At 43.9% G+C, this 20555-nt stretch overlaps 1 protein-coding gene across 8 annotated transcripts in view; it reads left to right on the forward strand.

Moving 5' to 3' along the window:
* The window catches only part of KDM6A (lysine demethylase 6A), a 120987-nt gene that overhangs the window by 89459 nt on the left and 10973 nt on the right, over positions 1-20555 (forward strand). For all 8 annotated transcript variants that reach the window (XM_040423813.1, XM_040423814.1, XM_040423817.1 and 5 more), the window contains one exon: positions 4065-4840. In XM_040423813.1, coding sequence (XP_040279747.1) covers positions 4065-4840 — 776 coding nt within the window. The remainder of the gene's footprint in view (positions 1-4064; positions 4841-20555) is intronic.

The raw sequence follows: 20555 nt of genomic DNA on the forward strand, positions 1-20555 counted from the left end.
AGGGGTGATCAATGACAGGGGGGTGATCAGGGAGTCTATATGGGGTGATCACCCCCCTGTCATTGATCACCCCCCTATAAGGCTCCATTCAGATGTCCGTATGTGTTTTGCGGATCCAATCCATGTATCCGTGGATCCGTAAAAATCATACGGACATCTGAATGCAGCCTGACAGGGGGGGTGATCAATGACACGGGGGTGATCAGGGAGTCTATATGGGGTGATCACCACAGTCATTGATCACTCCCCCGTAAGGCTCCATTCAGACATCCGTATGCGTTTTGCGGATCCGATCCATCTATCAGTGGATCTGTAAAAATCATGCGGACGTCTGAATGGAGCTTTACAGGGGGGTGATCAATGACAGGGGGGTAATCAATGACAGGGGGGTGATCAGGGAGTCTATATGGGGTGATCACCACAGTCATTGATCACGCCCCTGTAAGGCTCCATTCAGACGTCCGTATGCGTTTTGCGGATCCGATCCATCTATCAGTGGATCCGTAAAAATCATGCGGACATCTGAATGGAGCTTTACAGGGGGGTGATCAATGACAGGGGGGTAATCAATGACAGGGGGGTGATCAGGGAGTCTATATGGGGTGATAACCACAGTCATTGATCACGCCCCTGTAAGGCTCCATTCAGACATCCGTATGCGTTTTGCGGATCCGATCCATCTATCAGTGGATCCGTAAAAATCATGCGGACGTCTGAATGGAGCTTTACAGGGGGGTGATCAATGACAGGGGGGTAATCAATGACAGGGGGGTGATCAGGGAGTCTATATGGGGTGATCACCACAGTCATTGATCACGCCCCTGTAAGGCTCCATTCAGACGTCCGTATGCGCTTTGCGGATCCGATCCATCTATCAGTGGATCCGTAAAAATCATGCGGTCATCTGAATGGAGCTTTACAAGGGGGTGATCAATGACAGGGGGGTGATCAGGGAGTCTATATGGGGTGATCAAGGGTGAATAAGGGGTTAATAAGTGACGGGGGGGGGGGGGGTGTAGTGTAGTGGTGCTTGGTGCAACATATTACTGAGCTGCCTGTGTCCTCTGGTGGTCGATCCAAACAAAAGGGACCACCAGAGGACCAGGTAGCAGGTATATTAGACGCTGTTATCAAAACAGCGTCTAATATACCTGTTGGGGGTTAAAAAAATCACATCTCCAGCCTGCCAGCGAACGATCGCCGCTGGCAGGCTGGAGATCCACTCTCTTACCTTCCGTTCCTGTGAGCGCGCGCCTGTGTGCGCGCGTTCACAGGAAATCTCGCGTCTCGCAAGATGACGCATATATGCGTGACTGTGCGCAGGGCTGCCACCTCCGGAACGCGATCCTGCGTTAGGCGGTCCGGAGGTGGTTAATTGCCGAAAATTCGCAAGCGCAAATATATTGGAGCACTCTATGCTATTCTAATGTTCTGCCATGCCAACCATTTTCTCCAGTCTCACTAAACTTATACCAGCTTGAACTTGTAAGTGACCCATGCCGGTATTTCCCACGCATTACGCGAATAATACATTGATGATTTTCGCAATCAAGAATATAATCTCGAATTTGTGAATATATGACAAATATTGCCCCTGCTAGACAGAAAGAGAGAAAACTAGGTTAGAAGACTGTCAGGTGGGCAGGGAGAGCAAGAATTTATTAAGAACCAGGACTCTTCTCAGGTGGCCGGGACTCTTTTCCAGGCCCAGTCTGCAATGATTGTGATGTCGGTTCTCGGCCACCACTTACTTTTAACTTATAAATTACTTATAAATGACTATTTAAAGGCTTTGAACATCTTTGGGGGCAAAATGGCCACAGACGGACAAAGCCTTTAATTAGTCATTTTAAATTTATCTATGGATATCATACATCTGAGATGATGTGCTGTCGCCCCTACAGTTTTGACAGTTGTGGAGGAAAAAAGTTAAAAAAAATAAAAATTACAACACTTTCTGACCATGTCAGATTATTTAAGATTTTCTTAAGGTTGTCTACAACTTCCCTTACATTAAGGAAACTTAAAGCCACCCTTGAGTTGCGGTAATGACGCTTTTTTACAGGCAATCATGGACTTTTTTGAGGCCCTAACCTCAGCTTTTGCACATATCTAGAGATGTCCTGTTTGGGCGTAGACTAATGTTTGGGGTTCGGTGGGGGTTGAGGGGCGCTGTGATGGTTTCTCTCATAGTTTGGAATGATTGTAACAAGTAAATCCTTATCTACAGCTCTGTTCACATGTCGGTGATTTGCTTTCAGTATACAGGTGAAACTCGAAAAACTAGAATATCGTGCAAAAGACCATTTTCTTCAGTAATGCAAATTAAAAGGAATTGCATTAATGCAGCTTAAAATGAGAATTTTGTGAAAAGGTTCAATATTCTAGGCTCAAAGTGTCACACTCTAGTCAGCTAATTAATCCATACCCCTGAGCAAAGGGTACCTCAAAATTGGGACTTTAGGGTTTTATAAACTGTAAGCCATAATCATCCAAATTATACCAAATAAAGGCTTGAAATATCTCGCTTTGCATGTAATGAGTCTATCCCATATGTTAGTGTCACCTTTTAAGTTGCATTACTGAAATAAATGAACGTTGCACGATATTCTAATTTTTCGAGTTTCACCTGTAGAATAAGGGAGCACTTCACAAAGTGTTTGTGTTTGTGACCTGTCCATAGATGACCGCTTTTTTTTTTTTTTTACTGTGTTTGCAGGGTTAGTGTATTTTAATTTTTTTTCTTCCCAACCTTTGATTTCTATTATCAAAAGCAGTGAAACCACTTTGAGAGAAGTACTTAGAATTGCACAGAAAAGTGGCCTTCTGTGGAGGTCTTCTCAGAGAGGGTAGTCAGTATACATAGAACATGGCGGAACTGAATCTGTCACAGAAGATCAGGGGCCTCTGCCATAGAGTTTGTCTTTTGGAGAGGTTTCATCATATTTCATTTTACAATAATTGTGGAAATTCTTGGCTTTTCTCAGGAATCTGCACTAAATAACACCACTGAAATAAAAGAAACTGATTTCCATACACAATGGGTGTCATTTATGAAAGACTGCCATTTTAACCTTGTGCTGCCGGAGGATATATTAGATTAGGTGCATCCGCCAGCCCCTCACTCAAGTAGATTTCAAGCGTCATTTACGCCAGTTCCTTGATGTAAATGTGTGATTTTGCCAGGATTGATGGCCCGTCCCCTGCCATGCCCCCCATGTGTCGAAGACAGTGTGAAAAAAGTGTGCTAAAAATATCATCACACAGGCATTAAAAAGTTGCAAAAAGGGGTCTTGCAACTTTTTCTTAAAAAAGTTTCAAACTGGCATTAGAACGATTAGTAGATGACACCAATTTCTCCCTATCACAGGGTTAACTGTTTATACCAGGCGCGATCAGCCTCATGATGGAGTTGGCAGATGTGTGTAATGAAGGATTGTGGTCATTTTTTTTAAACTGTACAATTTTTTTTTCTGCATGTACAGTAAATGAGAAAAAAACACGTAGATTAAAGTGTTTGTATGATTGTATGTAATTGTATTGTCAGATTTAGAACAGCGTGTGGTGTTACTGCTATTATTACCGAATCTTTCCAACACTTCTGTACATGAAGTCTTTATGCATAACATTTTAAAAAAGGTTCTCCGGGACTTTACTACTGATGACCTATCCCTTGGATAGGTCATCTGTACCTGATCGGTGGGGTTCGGACCCCCGCTTATAGCTGTTTGAGAAGTTAGTAGCGCTATCTCCTTCTCTCTTTGTTTCGCAGCTCAGCCCTATTCACTCTATGGGGTTAAGCTGCGGCTAGGCCCATGTGACCGATGAACATGACTTCACATGGCCCAGGCAAAGCTGAAAGAAGGCTGTGACCCTGGTGCAAGCTCTGGTACCTTCTCAAATAGCTGATCTGTGGGGATCTCGGGTGTCAGACCCTCACCGATCAGATACTGAGGATTGTAAAGTCTCAGAACACCCCATTAAATAAAATAGAAAATCCCACCAATGAGCAGACATTTTTTTGTCACTGAATTACATTATTGTGTTTATCTTCTCATTTTTAGGGGCTTCATAAAGGTCAGAATTCACATTTGGCAGGTCCTAATGGTGAACGACCTCTTTCTTCCACTGGGCCTTCCCAGCAACTCCAAGCAGCTGGCACTGGTAATCAAAATCAGGTTGGACATCCTACCATGCCTAGCAATTCAGTAACACAGGGGGCTGCTCTCAATCACCTCTCCTCTCACACTGCTACCTCAGGTGGACAACAAGGCATTACTTTAACCAAAGAGAGCAAGCCTTCAGGAAACGGATCAGTGCCTGAAACAAGCAGGCTTTCTGAAGGGACACCGAACAGCACTGCCGGTATAGAGGGACTTCCTAATCATGTCCATCAGGTGACGGCAGATACTGTTCCTAGCCCTAGCCATGGAGACTCGACGTCACCAGGTTTACTTAGTTCAGACAATCCTCAGCTCTCTGCCTTGTTGATGGGAAAAGCCAATAACAATGTGGGTACTGGAACCTGTGACAAAGTCAACAATATTCACCCCGCTGTTCATACAAAAACTGAGAATTCTGTTGCCTCCTCCCCTTCTTCAGCCATTTCCACAGCAACACCTTCTCCGAAATCTACTGAACAGACTATGACCAACAGTGTTATCAGCCTTAACAGCCCCCATAGTGGACATGATCCAGTCAATGGAGAGGGAATGGAGGACTCTCAGAGCCCCACAAAAAAGGACCCTCCGCCAATTACCCACAAACCAAGTCCGAAGACCATACCATCCATGTCAGTCTCCATTTACCCCAGCTCGACAGAGGTTTTAAAAGCATGTCGGTAAGTAATATAGCATTTTGCATTCTTTTGCTGCCCGGCTGATGTCTTTTACAGGGTCTAGAATTTTTCGTATACACTGCTCTACATGACGTGATAAGGCGTGGAGTGACCATAGTACCTTTATACAGAGTACCTTTATTTCTTTATTGTCGCCTGTGTATGTGTAATGGTTTCAGTGCATGTTCACATCTTGTCAGGATTTAGACTTTGGAAGTTCTTTGCCTAAATTAGGACAAAAGCTGCATTAGTTCACCCGGCCGTGTGTGCTCTGAAGACGCTCAGAAAAATGGAATAATGACTGAACCATTGATTTTCTAATCTGCAGCATGCTCACTGGCACAGATTCCTAATTTACAGCCGTGCATAAGACACTGGAACTCCATTGGAGCTTATCCTCATATAAATCTACGTCAGTCTCTACTACTGACACAGGACCCATCCGCTTTTGTGGAGTAGCACTGGCGCCAAAACTCCACAGCTCCATCCATTGTGCAGTGGACAGATATGGTTACTGCAGAGCACTGCTCCCATTGACGTGAGCTACTGCAGCTGATTGGTGGGGTTTCAGACCCCCCCATTCAGATATTGATGTCCTATCCTAAAGGAGAGGCCATCACTTGTAAAGAAGTGGACAACCCCTTTGATGGTTTGTTTTTGTTCTTTTGGTACTTAATATGCATCGTCGACTTGATTGTGTTTGTGTTGCCTTCACTTTTGAGTATTTTATTAAAAGCAGGAACATCTTTTTGCGTAGGGGAATTATGGCTGATGTCCTGAGCCCTGCAGCACAGTTGGGATTCTGGGAACGCTGGCCATACTGTCATTTTAAGGTGTCTTTATTTTCATGGCAGTTTCCATTCACATCAGCTGATGCTTGCGTAGCTCAGACATTGTCCTTTCATCTTATGTGGATCGTTTAGTTGGTGCTTTCATCTTCTATAGTAGATTAGAATCCATTTGTTCAAGAAGGCCCCTGAAGTCGTGGCACCCCCGCTTAGTGTCTGGCCTGTTTTATAAAGTTTGATCTGCTGTAAGCTTACTTCTGTGTAAGACTGGCATTCAGTCTTGAAGGCTGACGTTTCTACACCACTGGATAACTGCTTAAAGGCCATGTACACCTTTGGGGGCAATTTTAAAAATTATTGCATTGTACATTTTTTGAGCTAATTATTTTTTTATTTTTTGCTTTATTAAAAATTGAGTACATTTCTCTGTACAGCCTTGAGATTCTCTTGTAGCAGGCTGTGTATTTTTACTTTTTCCCGTTAGGCGGCTCAGCTGATTGCTCCTTATCTGTGACCTTATAAGGTAAGTTGCAGTCTAGCATCCGAGATTCGGCAGGCTGTTCCAGCAGGGAACAGCCTGCAGACCTCTGCGCACTCCGGCATTGCCGGCCGTTTGTAAGGCTGTGTCCGGCCCCATTCGCTATAATGGGGACCGTTTGAGATCAGCCGCATTCCGGCAAATATGCTGAGAATCGGCTGGAAGAAAACTGCTGCGTGCAATATAGAGGTAACATTTATTAGATGACTGGCACAAAGTGAAAGTACACTTCACACAGCTAGACAGTTACCCCTTTGTTACAGAATGATAGAATATTTTGAAAAAATACCAACTGAAAAAAGATTTTTAGCCCAAAATTAGTGAAATGCAATCATGAGAAAAAAAATTGCTCCTGAAGGTGTACATAGCCTTTAACCCTTTCACTGCAAAGGATGTATGCAATAAACTCCCCAAATCGTATCTTTTAAAGGATACCATGATCAAAGCTCTAGGTGCAATATTCGGGGCACAGCAGGGAGCAGGATCCAAGTGACATCAGGAAGAAAGATTACTGCCTGTTCAATCCCATTCTAGTGAATAGGCCTGGCTGCAATACCAAGCTGGCGCCTTGAGAAAGTCGCAGCACTGCCTCTTCAAGCATGGTGGTGCTGGGAGTTGGACCCCCCACTGATCAGATATTGATAAGTTAACATGAGGATAGGTCATCAATGTTGTACTACCAGAAAACCCTGCTTTATGAATATGACTAACACATTTTCTTTTTGGGAGGGCACCAGTTTGAGACCTGTAGCTTCTTAATGTCTTTCTTTCTTTCATGTAACAATATGGTGGCTTGTTTTTTTTGACGGGCGAGTTGCGTTTTTTGGGCACCATTTTGAAGTTCATATACTTCAGCTTGATTTTGACTTTTTTTTATTTAATTTTTTATGGGGGCAATGGAAAAAAAGTTTTGCTTTTTTTTTTTTTTACACTAATGCTGCAGTTTACACTGATACACCGCCGACTGCATGCTGGACAGCGGGTGGGGAGGGAGGAGGGGCTGGGGGCCGGCATCTAGTTTTGAATGGCAGCGGGGCCCGGTGCAGTCACTGTATTCTATTGCACCGGGCCCCACTCACTGTAGTAATCTTATCGAAGTGTAGGCATTGTTTAACAATAGAATTAATCTTCATTCCAGCAGCCTGTACTACTGTACTTACTAACTTCCGCAGCAGGCAAGAGGCCGGGCTGGAGGGCGGGCGGCTGTAGCGTAACCCACTACGTCACGCGCCTGCTCTTCACACTTTATGAATGAAGCAGGCGGTGCGTAGGTTACGCTACAGACACCCGCCCTCCAGCCCGGCCTCTTGCCTGCTGCGGAAGTTAGTAAGTACAGTAGTACTGGCTGCTGGAATGAAGATTAATTCTATTGTTAAACAATGCCTACACTTCGATAAGATTACTCCAGTGAGCGGGGCCCGGTGCAATACAATACAGTGACTGCACCGGGCCTCGCTGCCATTACAAAACTAGATGCCGGCCCCACCCCCCTGTATTGGGGGTCATTCACACTACACAGGGACACTTATGGGGGGGAATCTGTGGATGCTATTTATGTGTCATCCACAGATACCCCCAACCCCCCTTTCAAAGCAGTGTCATGTCATCCACAGATGCCCCCATAACAGTGCCATCCACAGATCCCCCCCCCCCCCCCCCCATAGCAGTGTCATGCCATCCACAGATCCCCATAAGTGTCAGCCACAGACCCCCATAACAGTGCGTCATTCACAGATCCCCCATAATAGTGTCATCAACAGACCACCATTAGTTCAAAACCCACCAAAAGTATACCTTTTGGTTAAAAAAAAATTCTTTCTTATTTTCCTCCTCAAAAAACTAGGTGCGTCTTATAGGGCGAAAAATACGGTATATAATCTTGGAAGTTTTCACTTTTGCCACTAGGCTTAAAATATGACACCACTGACTTTTGTATAGGAGAGTGTGTATGTGTATATATATATATATATATATATATATATATATATATATATATATATACACACACACACACACGGCAGCACAGCTAAAATATGAAAAAAAGTCACTGGGTGCCATACACACACACACACACACACACACACACACACACCAAGGGCAGCACAGCTAAAATATGAAAAAAAGTCACTGGGTGCCATACACACACACACACACACACACACACACCAAGGGCAGCACAGCTAAAATATGAAAAAAAGTCACTGGGTGCCATACACACACACACACACACACACACACACACTCACACACCAAGGGCAGCACAGCTAAAATATGAAAAAAAGTCACTGGGTGCCATACACACACACACACACACACACACACACACACACACACCAAGGGCAGCACAGCTAAAATATGAAAAAAAGTCACTGGGTGCCATACACACACACACACACACACACACACACACACCAAGGGCAGCACAGCTAAAATATGAAAAAAAGTCACTGGGTGCCACACACACACACACACACACACACACACACACACACACACACCAAGGGCAGCACAGCTAAAATATGAAAAAAAGTCACTGGGTGCCACACACACACACACACACACACACACACACACACAGGGCAGCACAGCTAAAATATGAAAAAAAGTCACTGGGTGCCACACACACACACACACACACCAAGGGCAGCACAGCTAAAATATGAAAAAAAGTCACTGGGTGCCAGCGGCTATGGGGGCGACCTGACTTACATAAAATATTGAATTCCGCAGCACATCCAGAAAAAAAACGTGAGTTAATTCACCAAAGATACAGCAACGTTTCAATCCTCTCAATGGGATCTTTCTCAAGCAATAGGGATACAGAGTAGTGCTTCAACACAGGTATATATACACCCACAATGCAATCAATCAATAAAAGGAATAAAAAATAATGAATACAAATAACATCAATATCGGTATGAAAAAATACATAAGTGAAAGTACATCATCTGAGTATAGGTAAATTATAACATGATGAACTCATAAGAGTAAAAAACGCTGTGATTATATCTCATATTAATATAAAAACCAAGGTTCATCATAAATCGTGATAATTACATCATTGGAAAAACATGTGAGAACACATATGTGATGAATAAAAAAACAGCTTAAGGCAGTACAGGCAGTATGTGAACACTGACCAGCATGGAGACATATCATCAGCCTGAGCTTTTTCACAAATTGATTGCGCATATCAGTAGGTATAGGTCACGTGATCGGAGATCTCTACTGATATGCGCAATCAATTTGTGAAAAAGCTCAGGCTGATGATATGTCTCCATGCTGGTCAGTGTTCACATACTGCCTGTACTGCCTTAAGCTGTTTTTTTATTCATCACATATGTGTTCTCACATGTTTTTCCAATGATGTAATTATCACGATTTATGATGAACCTTGGTTTTTATATTAATATGAGATATAATCACAGCGTTTTTTACTCTTATGAGTTCATCATGTTATAATTCACCTATACTCAGATGATGTACTTTCACTTATGTATTTTTTCATACCGATATTGATGTTATTTGTATTCATTATTTTTTATTCCTTTTATTGATTGATTGCATTGTGGGTGTATATATACCTGTGTTGGAGCACTACTCTGTATCCCTATTGCTTGAGAAAGATCCCATTGAGAGGATTGAAACGTTGCTGTATCTTTGGTGAATTAACTCACGTTTTTTTTCTGGATGTGCTGCGGAATTCAATATTTTATATATATATGTGTGTATATATACATACCAGATCCGCAATACACCTGGCCGACACCCCCATAGAACTGCCTATTCTTGTCCACAATTGCGGACAAGAATAGGACATGTTCTATTTTTTTGCGGAGCCACGCTCCGGAAATGCAGAGAGCACATAGTGTCCTCTTTGCATCTCTTCCGGCCCCATAGAGAATGAATGGGTCAGCACCCGTTCCTGATATTGCGGAGCGGATGCCGACCCGTTTGCAGACATGAATGGACCGTTAGGGTGGGTTCACATCACGTTTTATGCCGCATTTTGACATGCACGTTAGAAAAAATATAAATACAAAAATGCAGTATACCTCGTTCTTATATCCTGCACAGTCCAGTAGAAAAACACATACAAATACATATTTTTTTTTACAATGGAACTCTATGATGAATGGACACCACTGTATGGCATCAGTCTGAGGCATCCGTTTAACGTATACATTTTAGTATACATTAAACGGATGGCAAAAACGCTATGTGAACCCAGCCTTACTTGTCATGGTGGTGATAATGGCTACGGAGAAGTTACACATACAGAACAGGATATTGTTATTAGACCTACTGGCCGGTGGAAAAATTTGCACATTATATAATTTTTTTTAAATGTAGATAGTGATTTGGAAAAACACCTAGTGATCGGTGTGCCCCAACATCCAGATATTTATCGCCTATTCTCTGGATCCTTGCTTACATGTGGCTTAGAAAAGACTGTGAGGGACTCAATACTTGCATAGAGGTGCCCCCGTTGTATATGGCTGGTGTAAGTAACCATTTGAACATAATATGGGCTGCGTAATATCAGGGTTTGTTCTGTTTTTTATTCTCTTTCCCCTATTGAAGGTGAAGCTCGCTCTGCCATTAGTGTTCAAAACTGCATTTCATGGAATGTGTAAAACCTGTCCTGTACAGCGCCACCTGGTGGTCCTGGTCTGCAAGCGCTTTACATAACCATGGTGTAAACTTTATTGGGACTGTAGAATTTTTTGCTTCTGCAAATGTTCATTGCCATTACAAGAGCACATTATTGTTTTGGTTCCTTCAAGAGAACGATTGAGAAATGGTAAGATACGTATTTTTTGGTATTCCGCTCTTGTGATGAGATGCATTTGGTGAATTACACACTAACCATGTGGCCCTGTGCTAAATGCCTTGTGTTGCCCGTCTGTATGTGCCCAATGGAACATGGAGGTTTAGGGTACTTTCACACTTGCGTTGTTTGATTCCGGCAGACAGTTCCGTTGCCTGAACTGCCTGCCTGATCAGGCAAACTGTATGCAAACGCATGTCGTTTTTTCTGGATGATTAGGCATTTTTCAGACTGATCAGTCTGAAAAATGCCTGATCAGTCAGAAAAATGCATTGCAATACCGGATCTGTTTTTCCGGTGTCATCAGGCAAAACGGATCCGGTATTTATTTATTTTCTCATTTTTAAAGGTCTGCGCATGCGCAGACCGGAAGGACGGATCCGGCAATCCGGATGGAAAGAAAATGCCGGATCCGGCATTCAGGCAAGTCTTCAGTTTTTTCCGCCGGAGATAAAACCGTAGCATGCTACGGTTTTCTCTTTTGCCTGATCAGTCAAAATGGCTGAACTGAAGACATCCTGATGCATCCTGAACGGATTGCTCTCCATTCAGAATGCATGGGGATAAAACTGATCAGTTATTTTCCGGTATAGAGCCCCTGTGACGGAACTCTATGCCGGAAAAGAAAAACGCTTATGTGAAAGTAGCCTTACAAAGCTCATCCTGAGTTGGTTTTCTTGCTTGCTCTTACTCTAACATTATTCGAACATATTCAGCCACTGAATTTGGAGGAGGTGAATATCATAGGCTGCTATATGAAAAGAGCCTGGTATAGATGGGTATTTAGGTTTTTTCATTGGCAGAGCATTCATCTTAAAGTTTTTTTGGGGATTTAAATGTTGAGCATTTGCGGTGTGTTGGTTGTTCATGTCAGGGCCTCGTCCTTGAGATAGTTGTGGGTCCCACCTTTGACATTCATGGCATAGTCTCTCACTAAGGCTACTTTCACACTCGCGTTCGGTGCGGATCCGTTAAGATAATACAACCGTCTGCATCCGTTTAGAATGGATCAGTTTGTATTATCTTTAACATTGCCAAGACGGATCTTGAACACCATTGAAAGTCAATGGAGGACGGATCCGTTTTCTATTGTGCCAGATTGTGTCAGTGAAAACAGATTGACTTAAAGGGTTTCTATCACTTCATATGACATAATTAGCTGGCAGACACTAGCGATCTGCTAGTGTCTGCTCTGGCCAACCATCCTACTATAATCACTTGTGGGGCAACGGTTTTGCTAAAAAACTAACTTTTATAAATATGCTAATGAGCCTCTAGGTGCTATGTGGGCGTCATTAGCACCTAGAGGCTCCGTCTACCTTCATACACAGCGGCCGCCCAGCACGTCCCTCCAGCCCGCCCATGTCCTCCTCCGTGTGACGCAGCGGCCGAATTCTCGCGCATGCGCCGTGCGCGGCTGTATTCGGCGCATTAGAGATGTCTGAGCTCGGAGCGGTCAGACATTCAATGCGCATGCGCGGCTGTATTCGGCGCATGCGCATTGAATGTCTGACAGCTCCGAGCTCAGACATATCTAATGCGCCGAATACAGCCGCGCACGGCGCATGCGCGAGAATTCGGCCGCTGCGTCACACGGAGGAGGACATGGGCGGGCTGGAGGGACGTGCTGGGCGGCCGCTGTGTATGAAGGTAGACGGAGCCTCTAGGTGCTAATGACGCCCACATAGCACCTAGAGGCTCATTAGCATATTTATAAAAGTTAGTTTTTTAGCAAAACCGCTGCCCCACAAGTGATTATAGTAGGATGGTTGGCCAGAGCAGACACTAGCAGATCGCTAGTGTCTGCCAGCTAATTATGTCATATGAAGTGATAGAAACCCTTTAAATTGTGTGCCAGGACAGATCCGTTTTCTATTGTGTCAGTGAAAACAGATCCGTCCCCATTGACTTAAATTGTGTGCCAGGACGGATCCGTTTGGCTCAGTTTCGTCAGACGGACACCAAAACACTGCAAGCAGCATTTTGGTGTCCGCCTCCAGAGCGGAATGGTGACTGAACGGAGGCAAACTGATGCATTCTGAGCGGATCCTTTTCCATTCAGAATGCATTAGGGCCAAACTGATCCGTTGTGAGAGCCCTGAACGGATCTCACAAACAGGAAGCCAAAACGCCAGTGTGAAAGTAGCTTAATCCATAAACGTCCAGTTAGCAATACTCCTTCAGCAGTTAATTAAAAAGTTACGTTAAGGGTGCATTCACACGACTGTATTTTCAGTCCGCATCTAATCCACATTTCTAGAGTTCTTAAAAATGCACGGATGTAGTCTGTCTGCATCTGTGAGGCCAAGCAGCAAATTATAGAACATGTCCGGTTCTTGTCTATATTGTGGACAAGAATAGGTATTTTTTAAATAGGACCTGTGAAAAGTGTGTCACCTACACAGGCCGCCGCATCCGTATTTTGTGGATCTGCAAAACTGATACAGTCATGTGAATGCATCCCAATCCACTGCAAAAATGCTGATTAGATTGTGTCCTTACTGCAGGGTGTTTTTACCAACGTTTCAGGCAGATCACAGCAGAAAAGTGCCATAAAGCTTGCAGTTTAGTTGGGACCACGACTCTTCCCGATACGGGCACTGCCTCTTCAGTGGTAATTTACTTAACAAGTGAATTCTGAGATTTTTTTTTCCCCCGTTGGACTTATTGTGCAGGGCCATGTTTAATGTGATATAGCATAGTACAGATTTATGGACAAAACATTAAAAATGTAAAAAATTTTTGGGAAAAACTGCCAATTTTCAGAATTTGAATTTCTCTACTTTTAAGACAGTGATAACTCAGCTGCTCAATAGCTACTATTTTGGGGCACATACTAGGGATCGACCGATATTGATTTTTTAGGGCCGATACCGATAATCTGTGAACTTTCAGGCCGATAGCCAATAATTTATACCAATATTCTGTGAATTTTCATTTTTGAAAAAAAAAAAATGTTATGTTTATTGTTAACCTGGTAGTTTTTAGTTTTTTTTGTAAATCTTTCTTTTTCATTTATAATTAATATTTTGGTGTGTTTTTTTTATTTTTTTATTACTAACTATTAGCCCCCTTAGGGACTAGAACCCTTGTCTTATTCACCCTGATGGATCTCTTTGTGCACACAGAAGCAAGGGAGCTGACTATGGCAGCCAGGGCTTCAGTAGCGTCCTGGCTGCCATGGTAACCGATCGGCACCCCAGGATTACACTGCTGGGGCTCCGATCGGAACTTCCACTGAGGAGGAGGGGCACTGCGCCACCAATGAAGATAACTCTCTCATTAATTCATACACAGGAGGCGGGAGCTGGCTGCAGAATCGCATATCCGGCTCCCGACCTCTGAGCGTTAGCTGCGATCCGCGGCAGTTAACCCCTCGGGTGCGGCAGGGGTTATCTTCATTGGTGGCGCAGTGGCCACAGCCCCTCCCCTCCTCTTGTCCTCCCTCCTCTCATTGGTGACAGCGACACAGGGGGGGAGGGAGACACTGCTTCCTTCTTCCCTGTGCTGCTGAGGGAGCACGGATAGCGCTGACAGCGCGATCCATGTTCCCGATACGTTATCGGAATATCGGCAAAATAGATGCCGATAACGTTCAAAATCCTGAATATCGCCCAATAATATTGGTAAAACCGATAATCAGTTGCTCCCTAGTACATACTACTTTTGATCACTAGGTATTACACTTTTTGTGAGGCAAGGTGACCAAAAAATTACCAGTTTTTAATTTACTCTTTATGGCAGCCACCTGACGGGGTGGATTGTGATATTTTTGTAGATGTAGTTATGGATGCGGCGATACCCAATATGTCTTTTTTTGGATGGGTATCGGGCTGCCACAGCAGCCATTGGGTTCCCATCACCACAGTGTGGGGACCTGATGGAGAGGGAGCCTCTTCCATCCACAAACCCTGCACATACAGCGGCCAGTATTCACCGATACCGGCATATACAGCAGAAACTGCCAAGCCCCTGCCCGCACCCCATCTGATCAGAGCGTGCTGGGGGGGCACTGCACATGTACTTCGCTGGTCGGGAAGGGGTTAAATATAGACTGCACCAGTCAGTAGACCTGTATGAATTATTGTCTCCTCCACATGTTAGGGTGTGAATGTCCTCCTGGTTTTATAGTATACATTGGGGTTCTGCACACTGCAGGTAGGTGCCCGCAAAGGACTTGGCAGTTACTTGAATGTTTTGAGAAATTTGCGGCCCTCTGATTATTGTATGCAAATTAAACGTATCAGTTTATTGTATAGTATCACAATGCAAGATCCAGTTTCCAGTAATGGAATAATAGTCCATATATGCCCACAATGTTCCGCCATACATTTCGGTCCAGTAGGACCTTTATCAGTGGTCTCATCTGTGGCCTTGGTTTTAGACCCCTCAATATTCTGTGCTACTTGATTGTACATATAATATAGATATAGAAACGATTCTGCTTGTCCTTTCTTCATTCACTCCTTGGCTTTGTGTGTCAGTTGTACCAGTGTAAGGCTTTGTGCACGCGATCATATGTTTGATCCGTGTGCTGTGCAGAGAGCACATTGAGGCTATGTTCACATCACCGTTCAGCCTTTCCGTTCTCCTGCTCCGTTTAGGAGCCGGAGAACGGAAAGGACGGAAAAGGCACATAACTGACGCCAAACGGAGCCCTTAGGACCCCATAGACTATAATGGGGTCAGTTATGTTTCCGCTCAGAAGATGATTTTTAAGTGGAGACAAAAGTATTGCATGCACAACTTTTGTCTCCACTTAAAAATCATCTTCTGAGCGGAAACATAACGGACCCCATTATAGTCTATGGGGTCCTTAGACTCAGTTTGGCGTCAGTTATGTGCCTTTTCCGTCCTTTCCGTTCTCCTGCTCCTAAATGGAGCAGGAGAACGGAAAGGCTGAACGGTGATGTGAATGAAGCCTAACCCATTCATTCCCAGTGTTTTTTGTGGATCAAAAAATTCTATAGAGCATGTTCTATAATTGTCTGTTTGGCGGACAAGACTAGCACTTTCTATTGATCTGTATTTACGGTGGCTATGCACATTCTGGAGCCGTTGTCCTCTCTGTCCCGGCGGTTCATCTCCTGGGAGAACATAGTCACTTCACCCCATCCTTCTCTCCCTGACATCGGTCTGGGGAAAATGAGGAGCTCCCCTCCCAAATTAGACTGTCCCCCGAACCCAAATGCGCCGGACAATACCCTGATGCATGTGGGGGACAACACCCAAACAGCTAATTGGTTTTTGATCAGACGCCCCCCCTTTCATAGCAATTATCTGCTACTTGCTGAAGAACTCTCATTCTCAGTCATTTGTACTACTGAACAGGCATCAGTATAACAGAGAAGGGAGAGAAGATTGGTTATACACTGCGTGCAGAATTATTAGGCAAATGAGTATTTTGACCACATCATCCTCTTTATGCATGTTGTCTTACTCCAAGCTGTATAGGCTCGAAAGCCTACTACCAATTAAGCATATTAGGTGATGTGCATCTCTGTAATGAGAAGGGGTGTGGTCTAATGACATCAACACCCTATATTAGGTGTGCATAATTATTAGGCAACTTCCTTTCCTTTGGCAAAATGGGTCAAAAGAAGGACTTGACAGGCTCAGAAAAGTCAAAAATAGTGAGATATCTTGCAGAGGGATGCAGCACTCTTAAAATTGCAAAGCTTCTGAAGCGTGATCATCGAACAATCAAGCGTTTCATTCAAAATAGTCAACAGGGTCGCAAGAAGCGTGTGGAAAAACCAAGGCGCAAAATAACTGCCCATGAACTGAGAAAAGTCAAGCGTGCAGCTGCCAAGATGCCACTTGCCACCAGTTTGGCCATATTTCAGAGCTGCAACATCACTGGAGTGCCCAAAAGCACAAGGTGTGCAATACTCAGAGACATGGCCAAGGTAAGAAAGGCTGAAAGACGACCACCACTGAACAAGACACACAAGCTGAAACGTCAAGACTGGGCCAAGAAATATCTCAAGACTGATTTTTCTAAGGTTTTATGGACTGATGAAATGAGAGTGAGTCTTGATGGGCCAGATGGATGGGCCCGTGGCTGGATTGGTAAAGGGCAGAGAGCTCCAGTCCAACTCAGACGCCAGCAAGGTGGAGGTGGAGTACTGGTTTGGGCTGGTATCATCAAAGATGAGCTTGTGGGGCCTTTTCGGGTTGAGAATGGAGTCAAGCTCAACTCCCAGTCCTACTGCCAGTTTCTGGAAGACACCTTTTCAAGCAGTGGTACAGGAAGAAGTCTGCATCCTTCAAGAAAAACATGATTTTCATGCAGGACAATGCTCCATCACACGCGTCCAAGTACTCCACAGCGTGGCTGGCAAGAAAGGGTATAAAAGAAGAAAATCTAATGACATGGCCTCCTTGTTCACCTGATCTGAACCCCATTGAGAACCTGTGGTCCATCATCAAATGTGAGATTTACAAGGAGGGAAAACAGTACACCTCTCTGAACAGTGTCTGGGAGACTGTGGTTGCTGCTGCACGCAATGTTGATGGTGAACAGATCAAAACACTGACAGAATCCATGGATGGCAGGCTTTTGAGTGTCCTTGCAAAGAAAGGTGGCTATATTGGTCACTGATTTGTTTTTGTTTTGTTTTTGAATGTCAGAAATGTATATTTGTGAATGTTGAGATGTTATATTGGTTTCACTGGTAAAAATAAATAATTGAAATGGGTATATATTTGTTTTTTGTTAAGTTGCCTAATAATTATGGACAGTAATAGTCACCTGCACACACAGATATCCCCCTAAAATAGCTAAAACTAAAAACAAACTAAAAACTACTTCCAAAAATATTCAGCTTTGATATTAATGAGTTTTTTGGGTTCATTGAGAACATGGTTGTTGTTCAATAATAAAATTAATCCTCAAAAATACAACTTGCCTAATAATTCTGCACTCCCTGTAATATGTGCACAATTACCCTCTACCTGGCCGTGTGGGATCAAAAGTAGATGCACGTCTGAGATCTTATGTGTAACTAACAACCCCTTTCACATGAGACCAATAGAAAATATTTCCCCTTCTTTACCTGTCAAGATCCAGTCCTCTTTTTGGCCTTAAAAGATTTCTTGGAGATGGTAGTAATGTGAAAAGGTGCTCCACGAGTGGGCAGTGCCCATTTGTTTTAAACCGAATATATGAACATGTATGCCCGCTATCTCTCCTCTAAAAATGAATATTGATGATACTGGGAGCTCCAGCTCCTGGATCCCTTAGCATTGTCACCTTACATCTTTCTTACCAAAACGGGAAACCCTTGTCTGTTCAAAAATTAGCCACAAATATCCTATTGTGTAGAGGGAGCAATCCTAGCTAGAAATGTGTAGATGTTTCAATTCCATGCTCCGGCGCATCTGCTCTGTAGGTTACCAGGCAGAGAGGGCAGTAAAGTGAATTAACACATGAAGACTAGAACTAGACTACACACAGATGTTTGTAGTCTGTAACCATGGAGACACATAGGTCTGTTTAGATGCTGTATACACAAAATGATAGATATTTAGTTGACCCCTTCCCAACCCTCACTGTACATGTACAGTGTGGCTAGCAGACAGGTCTGGACCCTTGCCGATCATGTATGGCACACTAATTGGGTGGGCACGGGAACTGTGCTTGCTCGATCAAGAGCAGGGGCCCTGCTGTTACTGACAGCAAGACCCTTGCTGTATCCGCCGTCACAGCTGAAAGATCCCATGCTGGCGGATTAACCCTTTTTGATGGTGATGCCAGTGCTGAATGCCACATCTAAGGGGTATACACAGGGAGGGGACTTCCTATCTCACCCCATCGGGTCCCTGCAATGCGATTGTCGGGTGCCAGTCGCAGCCTGAGAACTTACAAAGGTCTCAGGCCTGCCAGCTAAGGAGGCCTTTGAGGCTCAGCCCCAGGTTGGGTCTCTTACTTAGACAACTGCCAGTCTAATTCTGACTGTTAAAATAATGTACAATACACTGTGTTGTAATGCATTGTAGAAGGGGCCCTCAAAAGTTGGTCCGTTAGTGGAACAAAAGTTTTTTTTTAAAAAGTTGTTTTTTTTTTTTTAAAATAAAAAGTTTGAAGTGTACAAACACCCCTTTCCATTAAAAAGCTATTTTACTATTGTAAAATTAGGCAAGGTCAGGAGGGTCAAAATGGCAGGATCTGGAAGAGGTTCAAATGTAGCTGTTTTATTTTTTCCCATAAAAAAAGCAGATATATGTAACTGTAATATATTTTAGCAGAGAAATATACTTCCTTCTATCCGATTCATCTCCTGCCGCCCCCCCCCCCCCCCCTTCCTCTTTACAAACACGCAATTCACTGCTCTAATCTGTTCCTGCCAGGTATAACAGTAAGTGCAGGGAGATCCCTGGGCGCCGCTCTACATGTCTGTATAGTTAGTTTAGATGTTTTATTCTAGTGAAAGGTCCTCTTTAAGGCAGGCTGCCTGCTCACTGAAGTTTGTGGAGAGGGGCACAAGCACAGTTACTGTGGTGTACAGGCCCTGGCTTCAAGGGTTTACTGCACGTGCTGCATGTTTGTATACAGCACATGTGGTGTTTTAAAAGTTAGCTTTACAAGATAAAAAGGTTTCCCCATCTTGCTCATTGGGGATATATCGCTAGGTTATGCCCCCAATATCTGATAGTTGCGGGTCCCACCTCAGGGACCCACACCTGTACTTAGAACGGAGACAGCAAAGTGCTAGAGGGCGCACTGCGCATGCACAACCGACCTCCATTTGTTTCGATTGGACTGCCGAAAATAGCCGAGCGTACCCTGCACCTATCAGACATTGGGGGCATATCCTAGCAATATGCCCATGTCCAAAATGGGAATACCCCTTTGAAGAGAGGGAACAAAAGTCACTTCTGGAGCACCATGAGCATGTTGTAAAGGTACCTTGGGCAGTTTATATGACATAAATGACCTAACAGCTTCCCTTTAATACAAGTGGTGAATATGCAGCAATGCCAACCACTGCTTGTTTGCCAGGGAAAGAATATCAGGCACATGCAAACAATCTAGTCCATGTTTCCCCTGATAACATGAGCTATAACCATGATGGCATTGCCTTAAAGGGACTGGCCAGGATTTTATGATTGATAGCCTGTCCTCGGGATAGGCCATGAACATCTGCTCTGTCAATACCCTGCCAGCCCCGGCGCCAGAATTACACAGCTCCGTCCATTGTGCAGTAGATGGAGCTTGTAATTGAGGATAGGCCATCAAAATGAATCCTTGAATACCCTTTGGAGTGTATACCAATGATGTGTAATATGAAGCCCCCTAATCTCACGTGACACTTCTCCACTCTGTATATGTAGGAAAACATGGGTGAGGACTTCTGGCGACGTGCCGTCAGTGATCCCGACAAACCCCATTAGTGACAGTGTTATCTGACTATAGAAAATGAATGGACTTGTCTGAGTCTCCTTTTAAAAGGATGGCAGAGCTGGAATGGGGTGCCTAGGGCCCACCCTAAAGTTGCATGCATCCTTGTTTTATTTTTGTTTTTATCACAGCATCCCAAGTGCCATGTCTTTTTATTT

This window comes from Bufo bufo, chromosome 3 (genome assembly GCF_905171765.1).
Source record: "Bufo bufo chromosome 3, aBufBuf1.1, whole genome shotgun sequence".
In the NCBI taxonomy this organism is placed as follows: domain Eukaryota; kingdom Metazoa; phylum Chordata; class Amphibia; order Anura; family Bufonidae; genus Bufo; species Bufo bufo.